The following is an 18,148-nucleotide window of genomic DNA, read 5'->3' as shown; positions in this document are numbered from 1 at the left end:
CCAGGGAAAGTGACTTTCGATTTGGTAAAGGACCTGGTGAATTTGAACTGGATAAAGGAGCTACACTGTTGTAAAAAGTGAAGGAGTTCTTCCTCAGTCCACACCACAGAGATGTTACTGAAAAATCTATATCAAACCAAGAGTGTTACCTTTTGTGGCTTTAGGAATGCCTCATCCATGCAACCCTTGCAAGGCCATTCCAATTCCCATAACAGTTCTCTTGATTCATTTCTAGACCTAGAGAAGTGAAGTAGTTAGAGGGATGGATAAATTTAGCTAGATTGATAATAAATAAGGTTTTAGAGAGATTGTCAGATAGACATTGGGAAAAGTATTGTTTTAGGGCTAATGTTTGTGTAAGTGGGATGTTTATATAGAGTAAGGTGACATCAGTAGTGACAAGGCACAGGTTCCGGGTGGGCAAGGGATGGGAATGGATTTGGAAATAGTTGGTGTCTTTTATGTAAAGAAAATTAGGGAGGTGCTATGCTCAGAAAAAGACTGCCTTGGTCTCAGTGTTCCTGGAATTTATAAAATTCCTTGTAAATTTGGTAGCAGTTGCATTGCTCAGTCAATATGAAAAAATCCAGAATGCAGCCCACTGCACTTGCTCCACATTAAATATTGCGATTGCAACACAGCTGCTGTTGCTGAATGCAACCTCATGATCAAACATACGGTTATATCTGACAAAATGAATATTTATCCTTTGCATCTGCCTACTTAAATTCTGTTATTAAAGAAACTGTTCAGATAAGAATGTGCAAGAATTTTAAGTGGGACAGAGCTATAGTCTTAGTGGTGCATGGAAACAGATGTTTAATGCTCAAAGGCAACAGAAAAATAAACTGAGTTATTCACTATCTAACAAATTTATCATAACTGCCAGTGTTCTTCCATCATAGACATCAATATAATCTCTGGTAGCCGATTGCATATGGAAGGTCTGTGATCCCTTGGCATCTCTAAGATATAATTTGGCCAACTAAGTAAAGTATTAACCATGCTTGCGATGGTATGTGGTTGTGTTACTCTTGGTTTGTACACAACAGCTCTTGCAGTCTTGAATGAAGAAGGGAGGGTTAATATGCCAATCAGTCAGTTACCTCAGCAAGTAGTTGCCATGTTTAGTATACATGTACAGTAAAAATGAATGAAACCATCAAATTTAGAATAGTTTAAATATTGTGGCATTCAAGTTATGAAGGCATTATCTGATGGAAGATGGTGTAGGACAGGATGATGACATGAACAATGTTTTTGGTGGATCTGATAATTCAGAAACATGACTATTCATTTTGCGGCTCAACTGAATTGTTCTGAATAGGGTAGTGGATGAAGAAAACAACTTTATAGATGATAATGTGATTAATAGTGTTTAAGATTGTAGTGCAACTGGCAATGGCAGAAACAGTAATCCTCAAAGAGTAATGGTGACAGTTCTGGTGACTATGAACCTCCACCAGAAAAGAAATCCAATGTTGTTAGTATTTCAACCAAACTTTTGGAAGAACATCTCGAACATATTTGTGATGATTATCATTCACCTCTACATAAAGAATTTCTTGGATATATTAATGATGATTATTACACACTTCCATGTAAGGCTGAAATATACAGCTTGTTATTGAAGATGCATCCATTATAAAAAGCACATCGAAACCAAAGTAATACTTGATGATTTGGAGAAAAAAGGTTGTACTGAACATCCATTTTGAGGAAATAAAGCACTCAAATAACTGGAGGTAAAACAACACATACTATCCCAATTTCACATAGCATGGAAAGAAGGAAAACATGTCCATTATGGCACCTGAACTTTTGGGTAATGCAAAAAGCAAGAGAAATTGAGCACACAAAGTTTAACTGTTCTCCACCTTTCATAGCATGTTTCAAGAAAAAATACAGATTGTGCCATAGACACATCACTGTTTACGTGGCATCCAGAGATGTACAGGAAGACTAAGATATTCACGTCTGGGATCTGTTTTGTCAAAGTAAACTAGAAAACTGCAAATTTCCAGCTACAGCCACACTGCATTTGGAACATTGATCAAAATGGATTTAATTATGAAATAACTTCTTGTGTGACCTTATACAAACAAGAGCAAAAATCAACAACTGCTTTGGTCCAGTCTGCAAACACTGCAACTCATAGTTATGCAATAGATGTTGAACTTTCAATGAGTGGACACCTAACAAAAAAAGCTCTGTATTTGTCTGCAGGAAAAAACTTTTGGCCTGTAAGTTAAAAAGGCTACTGAAGACAATCTTACACCAAACATACATTTGTAAACTATCACAAGTGGGATATATATATATTGTCCAACAATATATAATATGTGCAAGAAGGACAACAAACACTATAAGGACTCTCCACAGTGATTTCAACACAAAATTGGGAAATAGAATTTTCATGATGAAAATGGATTCTGTTATTCATAACCAGCTGTGTTCTCCAGTGTGTCAGTCTGTGTTCAAGTATTCCCATCTAGCAGCTGGATACAATACTCCCACATATTCTGTTGAATTCAAGAATGTGATTCAAGTGGCATTTGATTTTGCAGCTCAAGAGTGTGATTCTGAGGGCAGATATTGCTTTTGCCAAATGTGCCTATTGTGATTCTGCACATTGTTTCATGCATTTTGTTGGGGAACCTCATGTACACATTTTTAAAGTCCGACAGTGGACAAACTATGAGTAACATAATTGAATGCTTTCACCATTCTAATCGCAATGGTACATAAAACTTACAAATACAACTGGAACACTGAATTCCTGTTCACTGCAATACAGTCTAGCTTTTGGAACTTTGTTCTGACTGAATTCACAGTAACTTTTAGTATCTTATATCTGTTTCAGATTTTTTTCCACCACACAGAAACTGGTTTTAATGCAAGATGTCTCACTCAGGAGATGCAGCAAATAACATTAAAGATATGGCTATTGATTTCATAGCAGGATCCTTAGGTGAGTATATTTTGTTTTTCTTATCACCTAATATGTTTTTGTTCTTTGACTTGAAGCAACTATGAACTAGGAATTCTTTTCCTTTTCTAATTACATTATACATGCTGTTCAGTGTTCATGTTAAAATGTGGCTTTGGAATAAAAAGATTTAGTGAGTAATGACATAAAATAAAAAAACAAAAAAATCAGAACATGTAACACGCCAGCTTCAGTTGCAAATAGAAACCAATCTTTACCCAGGTTTCAGCCAAAGTAATTTGGCCTTCTTCAGAAGCCAGTGACACTAAACTATTGTATGCCAAAGTTTGGCCATGTCAAGTATAAAACGGTAGCTCTGTAGTAACGAGTCATAAATCTACATTACTTGGGCTGAAGAGAAACAGCAGGCCCCACTGCACGGACGAGGTCGGTAGGCCGCGAGAGCTGGTGGAATTGAAGCTGTGAGGACGGGTCGTGAGTTGTGCTTGGGTAGCTCAGGTGGTAGAGCACTTGCCCGCAAAAGGCAGAGGTCCCGAGTTCGAATCTCAGTCCGGCACACAGCTTTAATCTGCCAAGAAGTTTCAACAAAGTGGTTGTTGCCATAGTGATCATTCTCAAAGTTTAACAAAAACAAGGAAATCATGCATTAAGTGTTTCTGCTGCCAGAGCTGGCACCATTGGCCACAGTCGAGTGTTATATGTTTGCTTGCAAGAAATGTGGGTGTGTAGGTACTATTTATTGAAACAGCCCATGGCCTACATCATGCATCATGCCAGTGCCATTATCTGATACCAAAAGTATGCTCAAGCTGATAATCTTACTGAACAACAAAGCAGACATGCATTTATAAGTGGCTACCAAAGCTTCTGTATTGCTTATCAGTGCTGAAAGTTACTTGTATATTGGCTTATCACTTTTGTAGAAAATTAAATATTGTTTGGTAATATGCAGTAATCAGCCAGTGTTAGCTATAACAGCAAGTGTTAGTTATAAACATGTATGTATATAAATAACATTTTCTGTAGTACCTTTGCCAGTAGCTAGTGACATATTTGGTTTAGATGGCTTCAGTGGATTTGGCTTTCAGATATGAAATCCAGTTAACATCATGTCCAATAATAATCTGTTCAGTGATTCAGGTGGGTCATGTAAGAAATAATCTGATTTAATGACTCTAATCCATGTAGCAAACAAAACTGTGAAACACACAGAGCATTTCTTCAGAGCTTGACCCATATCTTTCACTGTGAAAGAGGCAGTTACAACAAAACTAAACCATTTAAAGGCATTACGTATTGTGATACCATTTGCATTTAGCCAAGGGGCAATGGTTTTGGTGGTAAATTGAAGGATATATCAGTGCCAAATCTAACATAGCTGTTTTTCGAATTCTGCACCCAAAATAACTACTGGCTAAGTTATCATGGGGCCAGTTCTATTCTAAGATATATTTAGCTGACACTTATTTGCAGTTGTTCTTAGATGCAGGCTCAAAGGGTTTTATGATAATGAATATACATTTTGGGCTATATGCGTAGTTTGGTGTTGTTGAGTGCTCGTGCAATATTTCAAAAATACTTAACCAGCTTATGCAGTGAGTACCGGCTACAAAATATTTAATAGACTTAGACTTAATGGGCTCAAATGTAAATTAAGTAAATGCAGTTTTTTTTCCAACAAAGTATTCAGAACCTGAGTCATGTACTGAGTGAAACTGATCTCCGGCCCATGTTAAACCCACATTGAAGTGACTGATGATCTCTCTGCAGCTAAAGCTTTTAAGGCACTTTAGATGTTCTTGGACAAGAGTGATTACTATGACAAATTTATATTGAATGTTGTGAGATATTATACCTGCTCAAACAGCTTTGAAAAAGAATGTCAAATTTTAATGATCCCTCACTTTCAGACCTTGTTGTTGAAGCTCAAAAAGTGTATGAAGTTTGCTCCCTGCTTGGCCACATTTAAACCAGTTAAATATTTAATCCTAGCATTAGATATATAGCAGTTTGGTATAAGTATCTGGATTGGTATTTTAAGTAAGTCCTCCCCTGATGGCACTAAAGAACCAATTGTGTATGTGCCTAAAACACTAACAGTCACAGATGAATTGTAACCAAACAGAAAAAGAGGTGTTGGCTATTACTTATATCAAAAAATTCCATGTTTTGATATACAGAACAAAATTTCATCCAGTCAAGGACAACAAGCCACTAATTACACTTTTTAGCCCTGGAGAAAGTAACTGTAAAGTTGTCCCAGTCTGGGATGATATTGGGTGATGACATGAAAATTCTTCCCCATCCCTCCCAAAGTGGCATTTCATTTCCCAGCCACCTATAAAATAGCCTGGTTCCTCCATATAGCACACCTACTCCCAACCACTTTCCACATAGGTCACAGTCATGTAGAAGGCCCAATTCAAAGGCCTGTCCTGTACGCCTCATCCAGCACATACTACCCCTGTTCCATAATAGGCAACTCCAATCCTAGCAAAGGCAGAGTTGCCTGTAAATCAGCATATCATATACCAGCTCTACTGTAGCTTCTGCACACCATTTTATGTGGACATATCCACCAAGTCAGGCAGCAGTAACCGACCGAGACAGACGCAGCAACAGGGAAGTAAATGCTTTTGTGTCATTTATGAGTTCCCAACCAAGAGTGAATTTTATTGTATCATCTATGTACTTTAATAGTTTAGTTTCTTTAGTTTCTGCGAGTAAATTTAACATCTAGTAGCCACAGTTCTTGTGTTTTTGTTTGCGTCAGAAAGTAAACCAATTTTGTGATATATTAAAAGTTACTAATCAGGGGCAAATTATTTACTTTCACTTGAGTGCTTTGGTAGTTAGGTTTTTGAATATCTGTGTATTACTAGACACAGTTTGTGCATTTTTGTCAGGGTCTACAGTAGAGTTGCACAGCGCGTGCCAATAGTCCATTTATCTGAATAGTTTAGTTTTCCACGGTCTTTAGTATGGACAGGGACTGTCATTGTTGTGTGTGTATGTGAGCCAAGTTGGTGACACTTCGCTCTCAGCTTCAGGCTGTGATGGCTTCAGTTAAACAGCTTGAGGCTGCAGTGGACGGGCGCCACTATTGTGGGCTGGCTGTGGGGATCCAACGGACGTCCAGCATGTCAGAGTTCTTCCATCGGTCCTCACTGGTGGCATACCCAGTTACTGCTCGCAATGAGGCCGACCCCTCACCTGTGGTCAAGTGGGAGGTCACCCCGGGGCGAAGCAGGTGGTGAAAGACATTCCAGGTGGCCGCATATAAGGCCTCCCCAGTTTGTCTGACAAACAAGTTCCAGGTGCTGTCTGTGGCTGACACTGTTGCTGAGCTGGATGCTGTCGCCTGTCCTGTTTCAGAGGAAACCACTCAGCCTGCAAGATCTGGGCAATTGCAGAGGGTGGGATTATTGGTAGTTGGGAGCTCCAATGTTAGGCGTGCTATGGGGCGCCTTAGGGACTTGGCTGACAAGGAGGGTAAGAAAACCAATGTGCACTCCGTGTGGAGTCATTCCAGATGTGGAAAGGGTCCTCCCGGATGCCCTGAAGAGCACAGGGTGCATCCAACTGCAGGCGGTTGCTCACGTCGGTACCAATGATGTGTATCACTTTGGATCAGAAGAGATTGTCTCTGGTTTCGAGCAGTAACAGAAGTGGTAAAGGCTGCCAGTCTTGCTTGCAAGATGAAAGCAGAGCTGACCATTTGCAGCATAATTGACAGGACTGATTGCAGACCTCCGATACAGAGCTGAGTGGAGGGTCTGATGGTTCTGCGACCATGTAGGCAGCAGATTCCTCGACTTGCACCAAAGGGTGGTTGGGTTTTGGGTTCCGCTGAATAGGTCAGGTGTCCATTATATGCAGGAGACGGCTACACGGGTAGCAGGGGCTATGTGGTGTGGACTGGGCGGTTTTTTAGGTTAGAGGGTCTCGGGAAAACACAAGAAGGGCTTCAGTCACAAAGGGTGCAGGCTGAACACAGGAAGAATGTAGATACAGGAACCATTGGTGTAACAGTTGTAAATTGTCGTAGCTGTGTTGGGAAAGTACCAGAGCTCCAAGCACTAATAGAAAGCACTGATGCTCAAATCATTATAGGCACTGAAAGCTGGCTAAAGCCCAATATAAGCTCAGCCAAAATTTTTGCGAAGGACCTAATGGTGTTCCGGAAAGATAGGCTAAACACGGTTGGCGGTGGCATGTTTGTTGCTGTCAGAAGTAGTTTAACTTGTTGCAAAATTGAAGTAGATACTTCCTGTGAGTTAGTATGGGCAGAGGTCATTGTTGGCAACTGGAATAAAATAATAATTGGATCCTTTTACTGACCTCCCAGTTCAAATGATACAGTTGCTGAAAGGTTCAAAGAAAACTTGAGTTTGATTTCAAACACGTACCCGACTCATTCGATAATAGTTGGTGGTGACTTTAATTGGCCCTCGATATGTTGACGAAAATACATGTTTAATTCTGGAGGTACGCATAAAATATCATCCGAAATTGTGCTAAACGCATTCTCTGAAAATTATTTCTAGCAGTTAGTTCATGAGCCCACGCAAATAGTAAATGGTTGTGAAAACACACTTGACCTCTTAGCAACAAATAATCCTGAGTTAATAATGAGCATCAAAACTGATATAGAAATTAGTGAACACAGGGTTGTCGTAGCGAGATTGAATATTGAAATCCCCAAATTCTCAAAAAATAAGTGAAAAATATACCTACTCCAAAAAGCAGATAAAAATTCACTTGGCGCCTTCCTGGGAGACAATCTCCACTCATTCCAAATTAATAATATAAGTGTAGACCAGATGAGGCTTAAATTCAAAGAAATAGTATCAGCAGCAATTGAGAGATTTATACCAAATATACTAACAAATGGGTTTCAACACTGTTGCAGAAACAACGAAACAAACATGACAAATTTAAACAGACACAAAATCCCCAAAATTGGCAATCCTTTACAGAAGCTCGAAATTTAGCATGGAGCTCAATGCGAGACGCCTATAACAGTTTCCACAACGAAATGTTGTCTTGAAACCTGGCAGAAAATCCAAAGAGATTCTGGTCATATGTGAAGTATGTTAGCGGCAAGAAACAGTCAATGCCTTCTCTGCATGATAACAATGGAGATACTATCAAAGACAGTGCTGCCAAAGCAGACTTTTTAAACACAGCTTTCCAAAATGCCTTCACAGAAGAAGACGATGTAAATATTCCAAAATTCGAATCGAGAACAGCTGCCAACATGAGTAATGTAGAAGTAAATATCCTCAGAGTAGTGAAGCAACTCAAATCACTTAACAAAAGCAAGTCTTCTGGTCCAGACTGTATACCAATTAGGTTCCTTTCTGAGTATGCTGATGCATTAGCTCCATACCTAACAATGTTGCACAGGTCACACCAATATTCAAGAAAGGTAGTAGGATTAATCCACTAAATTACAGGCCCATATCATTAACATCAATATGCAGCAGGATCTTAGAACATATATTGTGTTCGAACATTTTGAATTACCTTGAAGGAAACGGTCTATTGACACACAGTCAACATGGGTTTAGAAAACATCATTCCTGTGAAACACAACTAGCTCTTTATTCACATGAAGTGCTGAGTGCTATTGACAAGGGATTTCAGATCAGTTCCATATTAATGGATTTACTGAAGGCTTTTGACACTGTACCACACAAGCAGCTCGTAGTGAAATTGCGTGCTTATGGAATATCTTCTCAGTTATGTGACTGGATTTGCAATTTCCTGTCAGAGGGGTCACAGTTTGTAGTAATTGACAGAAAGTCATTGAGTAGAACAGAAATTATTTCAGGCATTCCCCAAGGTAGTGTTATAGGCCCTTTGCTGTTCCTTATCTATATAAACGATTTGGGAGACAATCTGAGCAGCCATCTTTGGTTGTTTGCAGATGACACTGTCGTTTATCGAATAATAAAGTCATCAGAAGATCAAAACAAACTGCAAAATGATTTAGAAAAAATATCTGAATGGTGCAAAATGTGACAGTTGACCCTAAATAACAAAAAGTGTGAGGTCATCCACATGAGTGCTAAAAGGAACTCGTTAAACTTCGGTTACATGATAAATCAGTCTAATCTAAAAGCTGTAAATTCAACTAAATACCTAGGTATTACAATTATGAACAACTTAAATTGGAAAGAACACATAGAAAATGTTGTGGGGAAGACTAACCAAAGGCTGTGTTTTATTGGCAGGACACTTAGAAAATGTAACAGACCTACTAAGGAGACTGCCTATACTATGCTTGTCCGTCCTCTTTTAGAATACTGCTGTGCAATGTGGGATCCTTACCAGATAGGACTGACAGAGTACATCGAAAAACTTCAAAGAAAGGCAGCATGTTTTGTATTATCGAGAAATATGGGAGAGAGTGTCACAGAAATGATACAGGATTTGGGCTAGAAATCATTAAAAGAAAGGCGTTTTACGTTGCGATGGAATCTTCTCACAAAATTCCAATCACCAACTTTCTCCTCCGAATGCGAAAATATTTTGTTGACACTGACCTACATAGGGAGGAACGATCACCATGATAAAATAAGGGAAATCAGAGCTCGTATGGAAAGATATAGGTGTTCATTCTTTCCGCGCGCTATACGAGATTGGAATAATAGAGAATTGTGAAAGTGGTTCAATGAACCCTCTGCCAGGCACTTAAATGTGATTTGCAGAGTATCCATGTAGATGTAGATGTAAAAGTAACTGTCCATCTGAATGAACGGACACTGCCAAACCATGGCCAGGAGCTGATTTGACCACCTAGTGACCGAACGTGCTGCTGAGTACAACATGATGGATTTCAGAGGCTACTTTACAACTTGTGTCATTTACTCCTTTCTGCAATTCCAGTTTCTCTGTATTACCTAGAAGAGAACTGACCTTGTAACATGTCCTTCAATAACCCTCCTGGCCTCAATCTCTGCATCCCCTTCTACACACCCTTGTCCTCAACACCCATGGCCCTGTCTCCACTTATCCAACATTCATACCCTTCACTCTACCATCTTCCTCTTCCTCTCTTCTATCTCCCCCTCTCAATACACTGCTTGTGTGCTGGATGTAACTCCCACTCTGTGCAACCAGATGAGCTCATTGATGCCATGTACCCATCCTTTGCGTCTGCTGCCATTCCTTCCCAAGTGCCAGCCATCCTTCCACAAGGGCACCCATACCCAGTGTTAAGGGGGCAGGCACACCACACTCCCCTCACCAGCTCTCAGGGGAAGGAAAAAATATAATGTAGTCAGATGCTTTTCGTTCAAGAAAATTTTTTAAAATTCGGTATTATGTAGGTTTTTCACAGGTTCAGAACTGGAACTATTTTATGGCTATTTAAAAGTCATCACTTGTCCTCCAAAATTTTTAATATTAAAAATACTCCATAACCCCCCTTCCCCCCAGGACTAGCTCTCTCCCCCTTCAAACTATGCGTGGGCATCCTTGTTCCACAATCCTCCATCCCATTTGCCACCTCCTTTCTTCCCTTGCTCACTGCACCTGGCACAGTTCCTTGCCCCATTCGAGGTGCAGTTCCACCATAATCTAGTCAGCTGGGACAATGTAGCCATGCAGATGTATGTGTGTTTATGTACCTGTATTCTATAATGTAAATGGATAAATAAAAAAATCTACTCACCAAGCGGTGGCAGGAGAGAACACACACAAAAGGATTTAACTTTTACAAGCTTTCGGAGCCTGTGGCTCCTTATTCTGGCAGAAGAGCTGAAGGGGAAGGAAGAGGGTGAAGGAAAAGGACTGGAAAGGTTTAGGGATAGGGGTACAGTTCAGCAAAGTCACACACGACTCTGGGTCAGGAGAGATTTACCGGACGTGATGAGAAGGAAAGACTGATTGTTGGGGACTGCACCAGACAAGGCTTGAAAACCTGAGAGCTTAAAGGTGGAAGACAGGGTAATATGCAAGACAGAGATTACTACTAAAACATTGAGCACAAGTTAATAAGAGTGAAAAGCTAAGTGCATTGTATGTAACAGAGGTGGGAGTGGAGACGACAAAAAATAGACAAGTCAGAAAATGAAAGATGTAGAAACCTAAAATGGAGTGAAGAAAGGAGTAGTTACTGTGAATAAATGCTGAGACAGAAGGAATTAACTTAAATTAGGGCCAGGTGGGTGGCGAGAACCAAGGGCGTGTTGTAGTCATAGTTCCCACCTTCAGAGTTCTGAGAAACTGGTGTTTGGGGGAAGAATCCAGCTGGCATGTATGGTGAAACAGGCATCGAGGTTTTCTTGACTGTCATGTTGTACAGCTTGCTCTGCAACAGGATATTGTGTGTTTCATGTATAGACCCTCTGCCTATGACCATTCATCCTGACTGATAACTGGGTGGTAGTCATGCCAAATCATCATGTATTATCCTCCCAGCAGACAAAGGATCTGCCAGTATATTACTTGACCAATAAGAGCATGTTAGTGAAGGTCTACGCTAGCTATCTGACATCTCTACATACAGCATCTGCCATCAAGATCCCATCCCTGTGATTCAAACTGACCTACAGTCCCTGCTAAAAACGTCAAGCCCATCACAAGGACTTGTACATCAATCCATTGAACTTCTTACCCCACCCAAACCATGCACTCCCACCTTTTACCTTCTTCCTAAGATGCACAAACACAATGACCTTGGCCGTCCTAGAGTTGCTGGCTTGAAAGCACCCACCAAATACGTCTCTGCCTTAGTTGATCAACACCTGCAACCCATAGTACAAAGACTTACCACTTATATTAAAGATTACAGCCATTTCCTATATCATCAGAAATCTGTGCTCGACCCACTCCCACCACATACCTTGCTTGTCACTATTGATGTCATCTCCCTCTATACCATCATCATCATATACATGGTCTGTCTGCTGGTGAACATTTTCTCAGTCAACACCTACCTGATTCCAAGCCTATGATATCCTTCTTGCTCACCTTAATCAACTTCACATTTACCAACAATTACTTCACCTTTGAGGGGCAGACATAAAAACAGATCTGGGGTGTGGCCATGGGAACCAGGATGGCTCCTTCCTATGCCAACCTTTTCATGGGTCACTTCGTGGGGCTTTCCTGGGATCCATAAACCTTCAGCCCCTGGATTGGTTTAGATACACGGATGGCATCTTTGCCATATGAACTCATGGTGAGGATGACCTGTTAAAATTCCTGGAATCTCTAAATACCTTGTCCCAGTTAAATTTCACATGGTCCTATTCCATATTTCATGCCACTTTCCTTGATGTTGATCTCATTCTCACTGAAGGCCAGCAGCAGACTTCCATCAACATCAAACCTACTAACAAACAACAGTACTTACATTCTGACAGTTGCCATCATTTACATGTCAAACATTCCATCCCATACAGTCATGGCATTTGAGGCAAATGTATTTGTTTGGATGCAATACCCCACTGCTCTCACTCCAGCCTTCACTGGACGCAACTGTCCCAACAGCTTAGTTCAAAAGTAGGTTTCCTAAGCCATCAATTCCAATCCTGGTACTGCTGATCTTCAAAAAACAACTTTGGAACACATCACCTGTCAAATGTTATCCTGGTCTCGAATATATCAATCATCTGCTTCAACATGACCATCACTTCCTAAAATCGTGGCGTGGAATGAGATCCATTCTGTCTGAGATTTTGCCCACAACACCTAGAATAGTTTTTTGTTGCCCTCCCAATCTCCACAATATCCCTGTCAGACCTTATGCTCCTTCTGCACCCATCTCCCTAACCTGTAGCTCCTACCCTTGTGACCGTCCCTGCTGCAAGACTTGCCCCATGCACCCTCCTACCACAACCTATTCCAGCCCTGTAACTGCCAAAACATCTACTGTTAAAGACAGGGCTACCTGTGAAACAACACATGTCATATACCATTTAATATTACTGCCATCTAAAAAAAAAAGACGTAATATTATATTTATTGCTTCTGCTGGTGGCACGCTACTAAAATGGTAAAATGGTGTATAGAAATTTTTTTACAGGTTTAGTAAAACAGACAGGCAGCAGTGTCACATGTAGAAGTCATCTGGAAAATGGTAGGCAGCACATCGTAGGGTCAGCATCATACATGGCTCACTGTAACTGAATAGCATATGGAATTAGAAGCCTGAGTATTTATTATTAGCTGCCTCTAAAGCAGCCATATCATATACCAGCTCTAAGGGAGCTTCTGCACAGCATTTTATGTGGACATTATCACCAAGCAACTGAGGCAAAGATGTTACATCTGGCTGAGAATGACCACATTTGTCCTCATCCTCCTGGCTCATCTGCACTCTTTGCCACACATTGGTGTCACAACAGTGGTTTCACAATTTCAATTTTGTGCTTTTCTGACATGTCAGTGGGCTGATAAGTGTTCTTGTGGAACACCTACTTGTTCTTGAACCATAATGTTGTGCTCTCAGAATAATGTGATGATTCTTCCTCAGTGATGTCATGCTTCTAAGATAACAATTCAGTCCTCTCGCTCAAGTGAGGTGAAGCAATAGCTACCTAGCTGTGCCATATTATTTGAAGGATCGTCTCTCTGCCTGTTTGTCATTCTGATTACTACACAGAATGGCCGGGTTTAACTTGGCTTGGTACTGGCAGGAGAAAACTTTAAGACATTTTGCATTTGCCTATGATACCTTTTTTGGGATCCAACACAACTGTATCATTACCACACACTGCACCTAAATGTTTATGGATGTTCACCACAATTTATTTTCCCCCAGCAAAGAATTCAATCACAGCACACTGATTGAAACAAGTGTCTTGGATATATGCCATTTCAGTGGTTCACTAGACCATTCAATCTTTTGTAATTGTTTGAAACTTGACAAATGTGCAAAAGAAATATCAAATTTGAAGCAAATAAATGGATGTTTTTCTGTATATATTGATGACTTTAAAATAAATTGTGGCAGTATTTATTGAACAAACATTGTAATATGAAAATAAATAAATACAGTAAAGCTGTACACTGAATCTTCTTTTGCTACTTCTGCTGATACTAGGTTCAGGTTCATAATATGCATTTTGCTGCTCATACTATAAACTTTGTTTTCAAGATAAATCTAAACTGTTTTATGACAATCAAAAGTACTTGGTGGACCATAAATAATGTTTGGAGTAAAGCTAATAACTCATATTTCACCAGACACATTGAGCCGTAGACAGGCACGTAACATTACTAAGAAAGTTGCTAGAGTTTGAACACTTCTGCTTTAAATCTTACAGAATACAGATAGATATCAACGAAAATATTCAATTATTGCTAATATAATGTAAATGGATAGATAAAAAATCTACTCACCAAGCAGCAGCAGGGGAACACACACAAAAGGATTTAACTTTTACAAGCTTTCAGAGCCTGTGACTCCTTCTTCTGGCAGAAGAGTTGAAGGGAAAGGAAGAGGGTGAAGGAAAATGACTGGAAAGGTTTAGGGAAAGGGGTACAGTTCAGCAAAGTCACCCACGACTCCGGGTCATGAGAGATTTACCGGACGTGATGAGAAGGAAAGACTGATTGTTGGGGACTGAACTAGACAAGGCTTGAAAACCTGAGAGCTTAAAGGTGGAAGACAGGGTAATATGCAAGACAGAGGTTACTACTAAAACATTGAGCACAAGTTAACAAGAGTGAAAAGCTAAGTGCATTGTATGTAACAGAGGTGGGAGTGGAGACGACAAAAAATAGACAAGTCAGAAAATGAAAGATGTAGAAACCTAAAATGGAGTGAAGAAAGGAGTAGTTACTGTGAATAAATGCTGAGACAGAAGGAATTAACTTAAATTAAGGCCAGGTGGGTGGCAAGAACCAAGGGCATGTTGTAGTTCTAGTTCCCACCTTCGGAGTTTTGAGAAACTGGTGTTTGGGGGAAGAATCCAGATGGCACGTGTGGTGAAACAGGCACCGAGGTCTTCTTGACTGTCATGTTGTACAGCTTGCTCTGCAACAGGATATTGTGTGTTGCCTGTATACACCCTCTGCCTATGTCCATCCATCCTGACTGATAACTGGGTTGTATTCATGCCGATGTAAAAGGCCGAACAGCATTTACATAACAGCTGGTTGAAATGTTGCATTTTTGAATAATTGATAGAATATGCCCCAGTTTTTTAATTGAGGTGAAAATACATTAAGAACTAATTTTCTCCGTTGAAATAAATCTACAAAGCAAGGGAAAAAGGTCACGATTTATGCCAAAGAATGTTCGAGAGAAATGTTTATGTATTGAAACTACAAAGCAAGTTGAAGGCAGTTGCCATAATTTGTTTTTGGATTATGTAAAAACAGGTGCTGTGAGCGCTCTCTCTCTCTCTCTCTCTCTCTCTCTCTCTCTCTCTCTCTCTCTCTCTCTCCCTTTTTTTCGATGCTTGTTTCACAGATGTATGTGTCTCTTTGTAATGTTTGGTAAATAATTATGCAAATTTAGTTTCAAAAGCCTTGTTTTAATTAACATTGTACTTTCCTTTTTCATTAATATCACATATCAAATTATTACGCTACATTTTAGAACTTTTTCAGGCTGTGGTGAAGGAGAGTTGCCGATGAATTGTTTGGTGGCCACAGCTGGACGCTACTAGTGTTCAGTCACCTATTACTTTACAAAACTTTTATTTCAGCATCCCTGAGATCTCTTTTACCAGTCTTTTCTATCAGTATCCGGCCAGTGTAATTACGCAAACTGCGTAATTTTTAGATTGGTCACTGGCCTCTAAACAATGCTGTGAGCTGCCAACATCCCATCCACTGAAATGAAGTCCTTAGCACTTCTACTTCTAGCTTTCTGAGAGCCAAAAGGATGGTGTTTAAGGCACCATCAACCTGTTGCTGTATTCAGGAGGTGCACTAAAGGCTGCTGCCTCCAAATTGCATCTGTGAGCAGGCACTGGCACCCACAGCCTACCTCTAGTGAAGAATGTGCCGTAACTCAGCGTTACCATCTACATGACTAAGAGATCTAACAATGGAAAATCCAGGATCGAATGTAACAATGCGAGAGAAGGAAAGTTACTACTCACCGTATAGCGGTGATGCTGAGCCGCGATAGGCACAATAAAAAGATTCACACAATCATAGCTTTCGGCCATTAAGGCCTTTGTCAGCAGTAGACACACATACACACAGGCACACACACACTCATGCAAGCACAACTTGCACACACATCTGCAGTCTCAGACAGCTGAAACTACACTGCGATCAGCAGCATAAGTGCATCATGAGAGTGGCGACTGGGTGGGGGTAAGGAGGAGGCTGGGGTGGGGAGGGAAAAGGATAGTACGGTGGGAGTGGTGGACAGTGAAGTGTTGCAGTTTAGACGGAGGATAGGAGAGAAGGTGTGGAGGGGGGAGGGGCTAAGTAGCAGATAGGAGAGAAATAAAAATAAAAATAAAAGAAAGTAAAAGACCGGGTGTGGCAGTGAAATGATGGCTGTGTAGTGCTGGAATGGGAACAGGGAGGGGGCTGGATCGGTTAGGACAGTGGCTAACGAAGGTTGAGGCCAGGAGGGTTACGGGAATGTAGGATGTAGTGCAGGTAAAGTTCCCACCTGCACAATTCAGAAAAGCTAGTGTTGGTGGGAAGGATCCGCATGACACAGGCTGTGAAGCAGTCATTGAGATGAGGTGTATCATGTTTGGCAGCGTGTTCAGCTACAGGGTGGTCCACTTGTTTTTTGGCCACAGTTTGTCGGTGGCTGTTCATGCGGACAGACAGCTTGTCGGTTGTCATGCCTACATAGTCGCATCTGCAGTGATGAGCAGTCCCTCTCTGAATACACCGAGGGTCTCACTGAAACCTTCACTGACCGTAATTATCCTCCCAACCTCGTACAAAGTCAAATCTCCCATGCCTTATGTTTCCAGTCTCCCACCACCTCCCAAAGTCCCACAGTCCAGCCACAGAGGAGCATTCCCCTCGTAACTCAGTACCATCTGGGACTGGAGAAACTCAATTACATTCTCCGCCAGGGCTTCAACTACCTCTCGTCGTGCCCTGAAATGAGAAATGTCCTACCCACTATCCTTCCCACCCCTCCTACTGTGGTATTCCGCTGTCCACTGATCCTACACAATATACTCGTCCATCCCCTGCTCCCAATCCCTTACCTCATGGCTCATACCCCTGTAATAGACCTAGATGCAAGACCTGTCCCGTACATCCTCCTACCACCATCTACTCCAGTTCGTTCACCAACATTACCTATCACATCAAAGGTAGGGCTACCTGTGAAACCAGCCATGTGATCTACAAGATGTCTGTCCCCACGAATGGCCACCGACAAACTGTGGCCAAAAAGCAAGTGGAACACACTGCCAAACATGATACACCTCACCTCAGTGATTCCTTCACAGCCTGTGCCATGTGGATCCTTCCCACCAACACCAGCTTTTCTGAATTTTGCAGTTGGGAACTTTACCTGCAATACATCCTACATTCCCGTAACCCTCCTGGCCTCAACCTTCATTACTCACTGTCCTCACCCATCCAGCCCCCTCCCTGTTCCCATTCTGGCACTACACAGCCGTCATTTCACTGCCACACCCAGTCTTTTAATTTCTTTTATTTTTATTTTTATTTCTCTCCTTTCCACTACTTAGCCCCTTCTCTCCTACCCTCTGTCTAAACTGCAACACTTCACTGTCCACCACTCCCACCATACTATCCTTCCCCCTCCCCACCCCAGCCTCCTCCTTACTCCCACCCACTCACCACTCCCATGATGCTGCTGATCACAGTGTAGTTTCAGCTGTCTGAGACTGCAGATGTGTGTGCAAGTTGTGCTTGTGTGTGTGTGTGTGTGTGTGTGTGTGTGTGTGTGTGTGTGTATCTACTGCTGACAAAGGCCTTAATGGCTGAAAGCTATGATTGTGTGAATCTTTTTATTGTGTCTATCGCGGCTCAGCATCCCTGCTATATGGTGAGTAGCAACTTTTCTTCTCTTGTATTGTAACTAGAAGAACTGCTGGAGTTGCTCTGTCACACCTGTTCAATTTCCATGGGAGTGTCCTAGTAACACATGATCTACAGTCTGGCAGTCGATGCCACTGTGTAAGCTGTGCCTGCTGCTGGCTATCCTTCATGACATTGGGGTATTATGTAAACAGCCACACTGGAGACAGTTGCCTCAAGATATTGTTGAGCATGCAT

At 41.2% G+C, this 18,148-nt stretch overlaps 1 protein-coding gene across 1 annotated transcript in view; it reads left to right on the top strand.

The window, feature by feature from the left end:
• LOC126251478 (mitochondrial ornithine transporter 1-like) overlaps positions 1–18,148 on the top strand; it is an 89,181-nt gene that overhangs the window by 17,902 nt on the left and 53,131 nt on the right. Inside the window, exon 2 of the mRNA XM_049951925.1 lies at positions 2,864–2,971. Within this exon, the coding sequence (XP_049807882.1) occupies positions 2,902–2,971 (70 nt within the window). The 5' untranslated portion in view covers positions 2,864–2,901. The remainder of the gene's footprint in view (positions 1–2,863; positions 2,972–18,148) is intronic.

This window comes from Schistocerca nitens, chromosome 4 (genome assembly GCF_023898315.1).
Source record: "Schistocerca nitens isolate TAMUIC-IGC-003100 chromosome 4, iqSchNite1.1, whole genome shotgun sequence".
Lineage (NCBI taxonomy): Eukaryota > Metazoa > Arthropoda > Insecta > Orthoptera > Acrididae > Schistocerca > Schistocerca nitens.
This window is presented reverse-complemented; position numbering and strand designations above follow the sequence as displayed.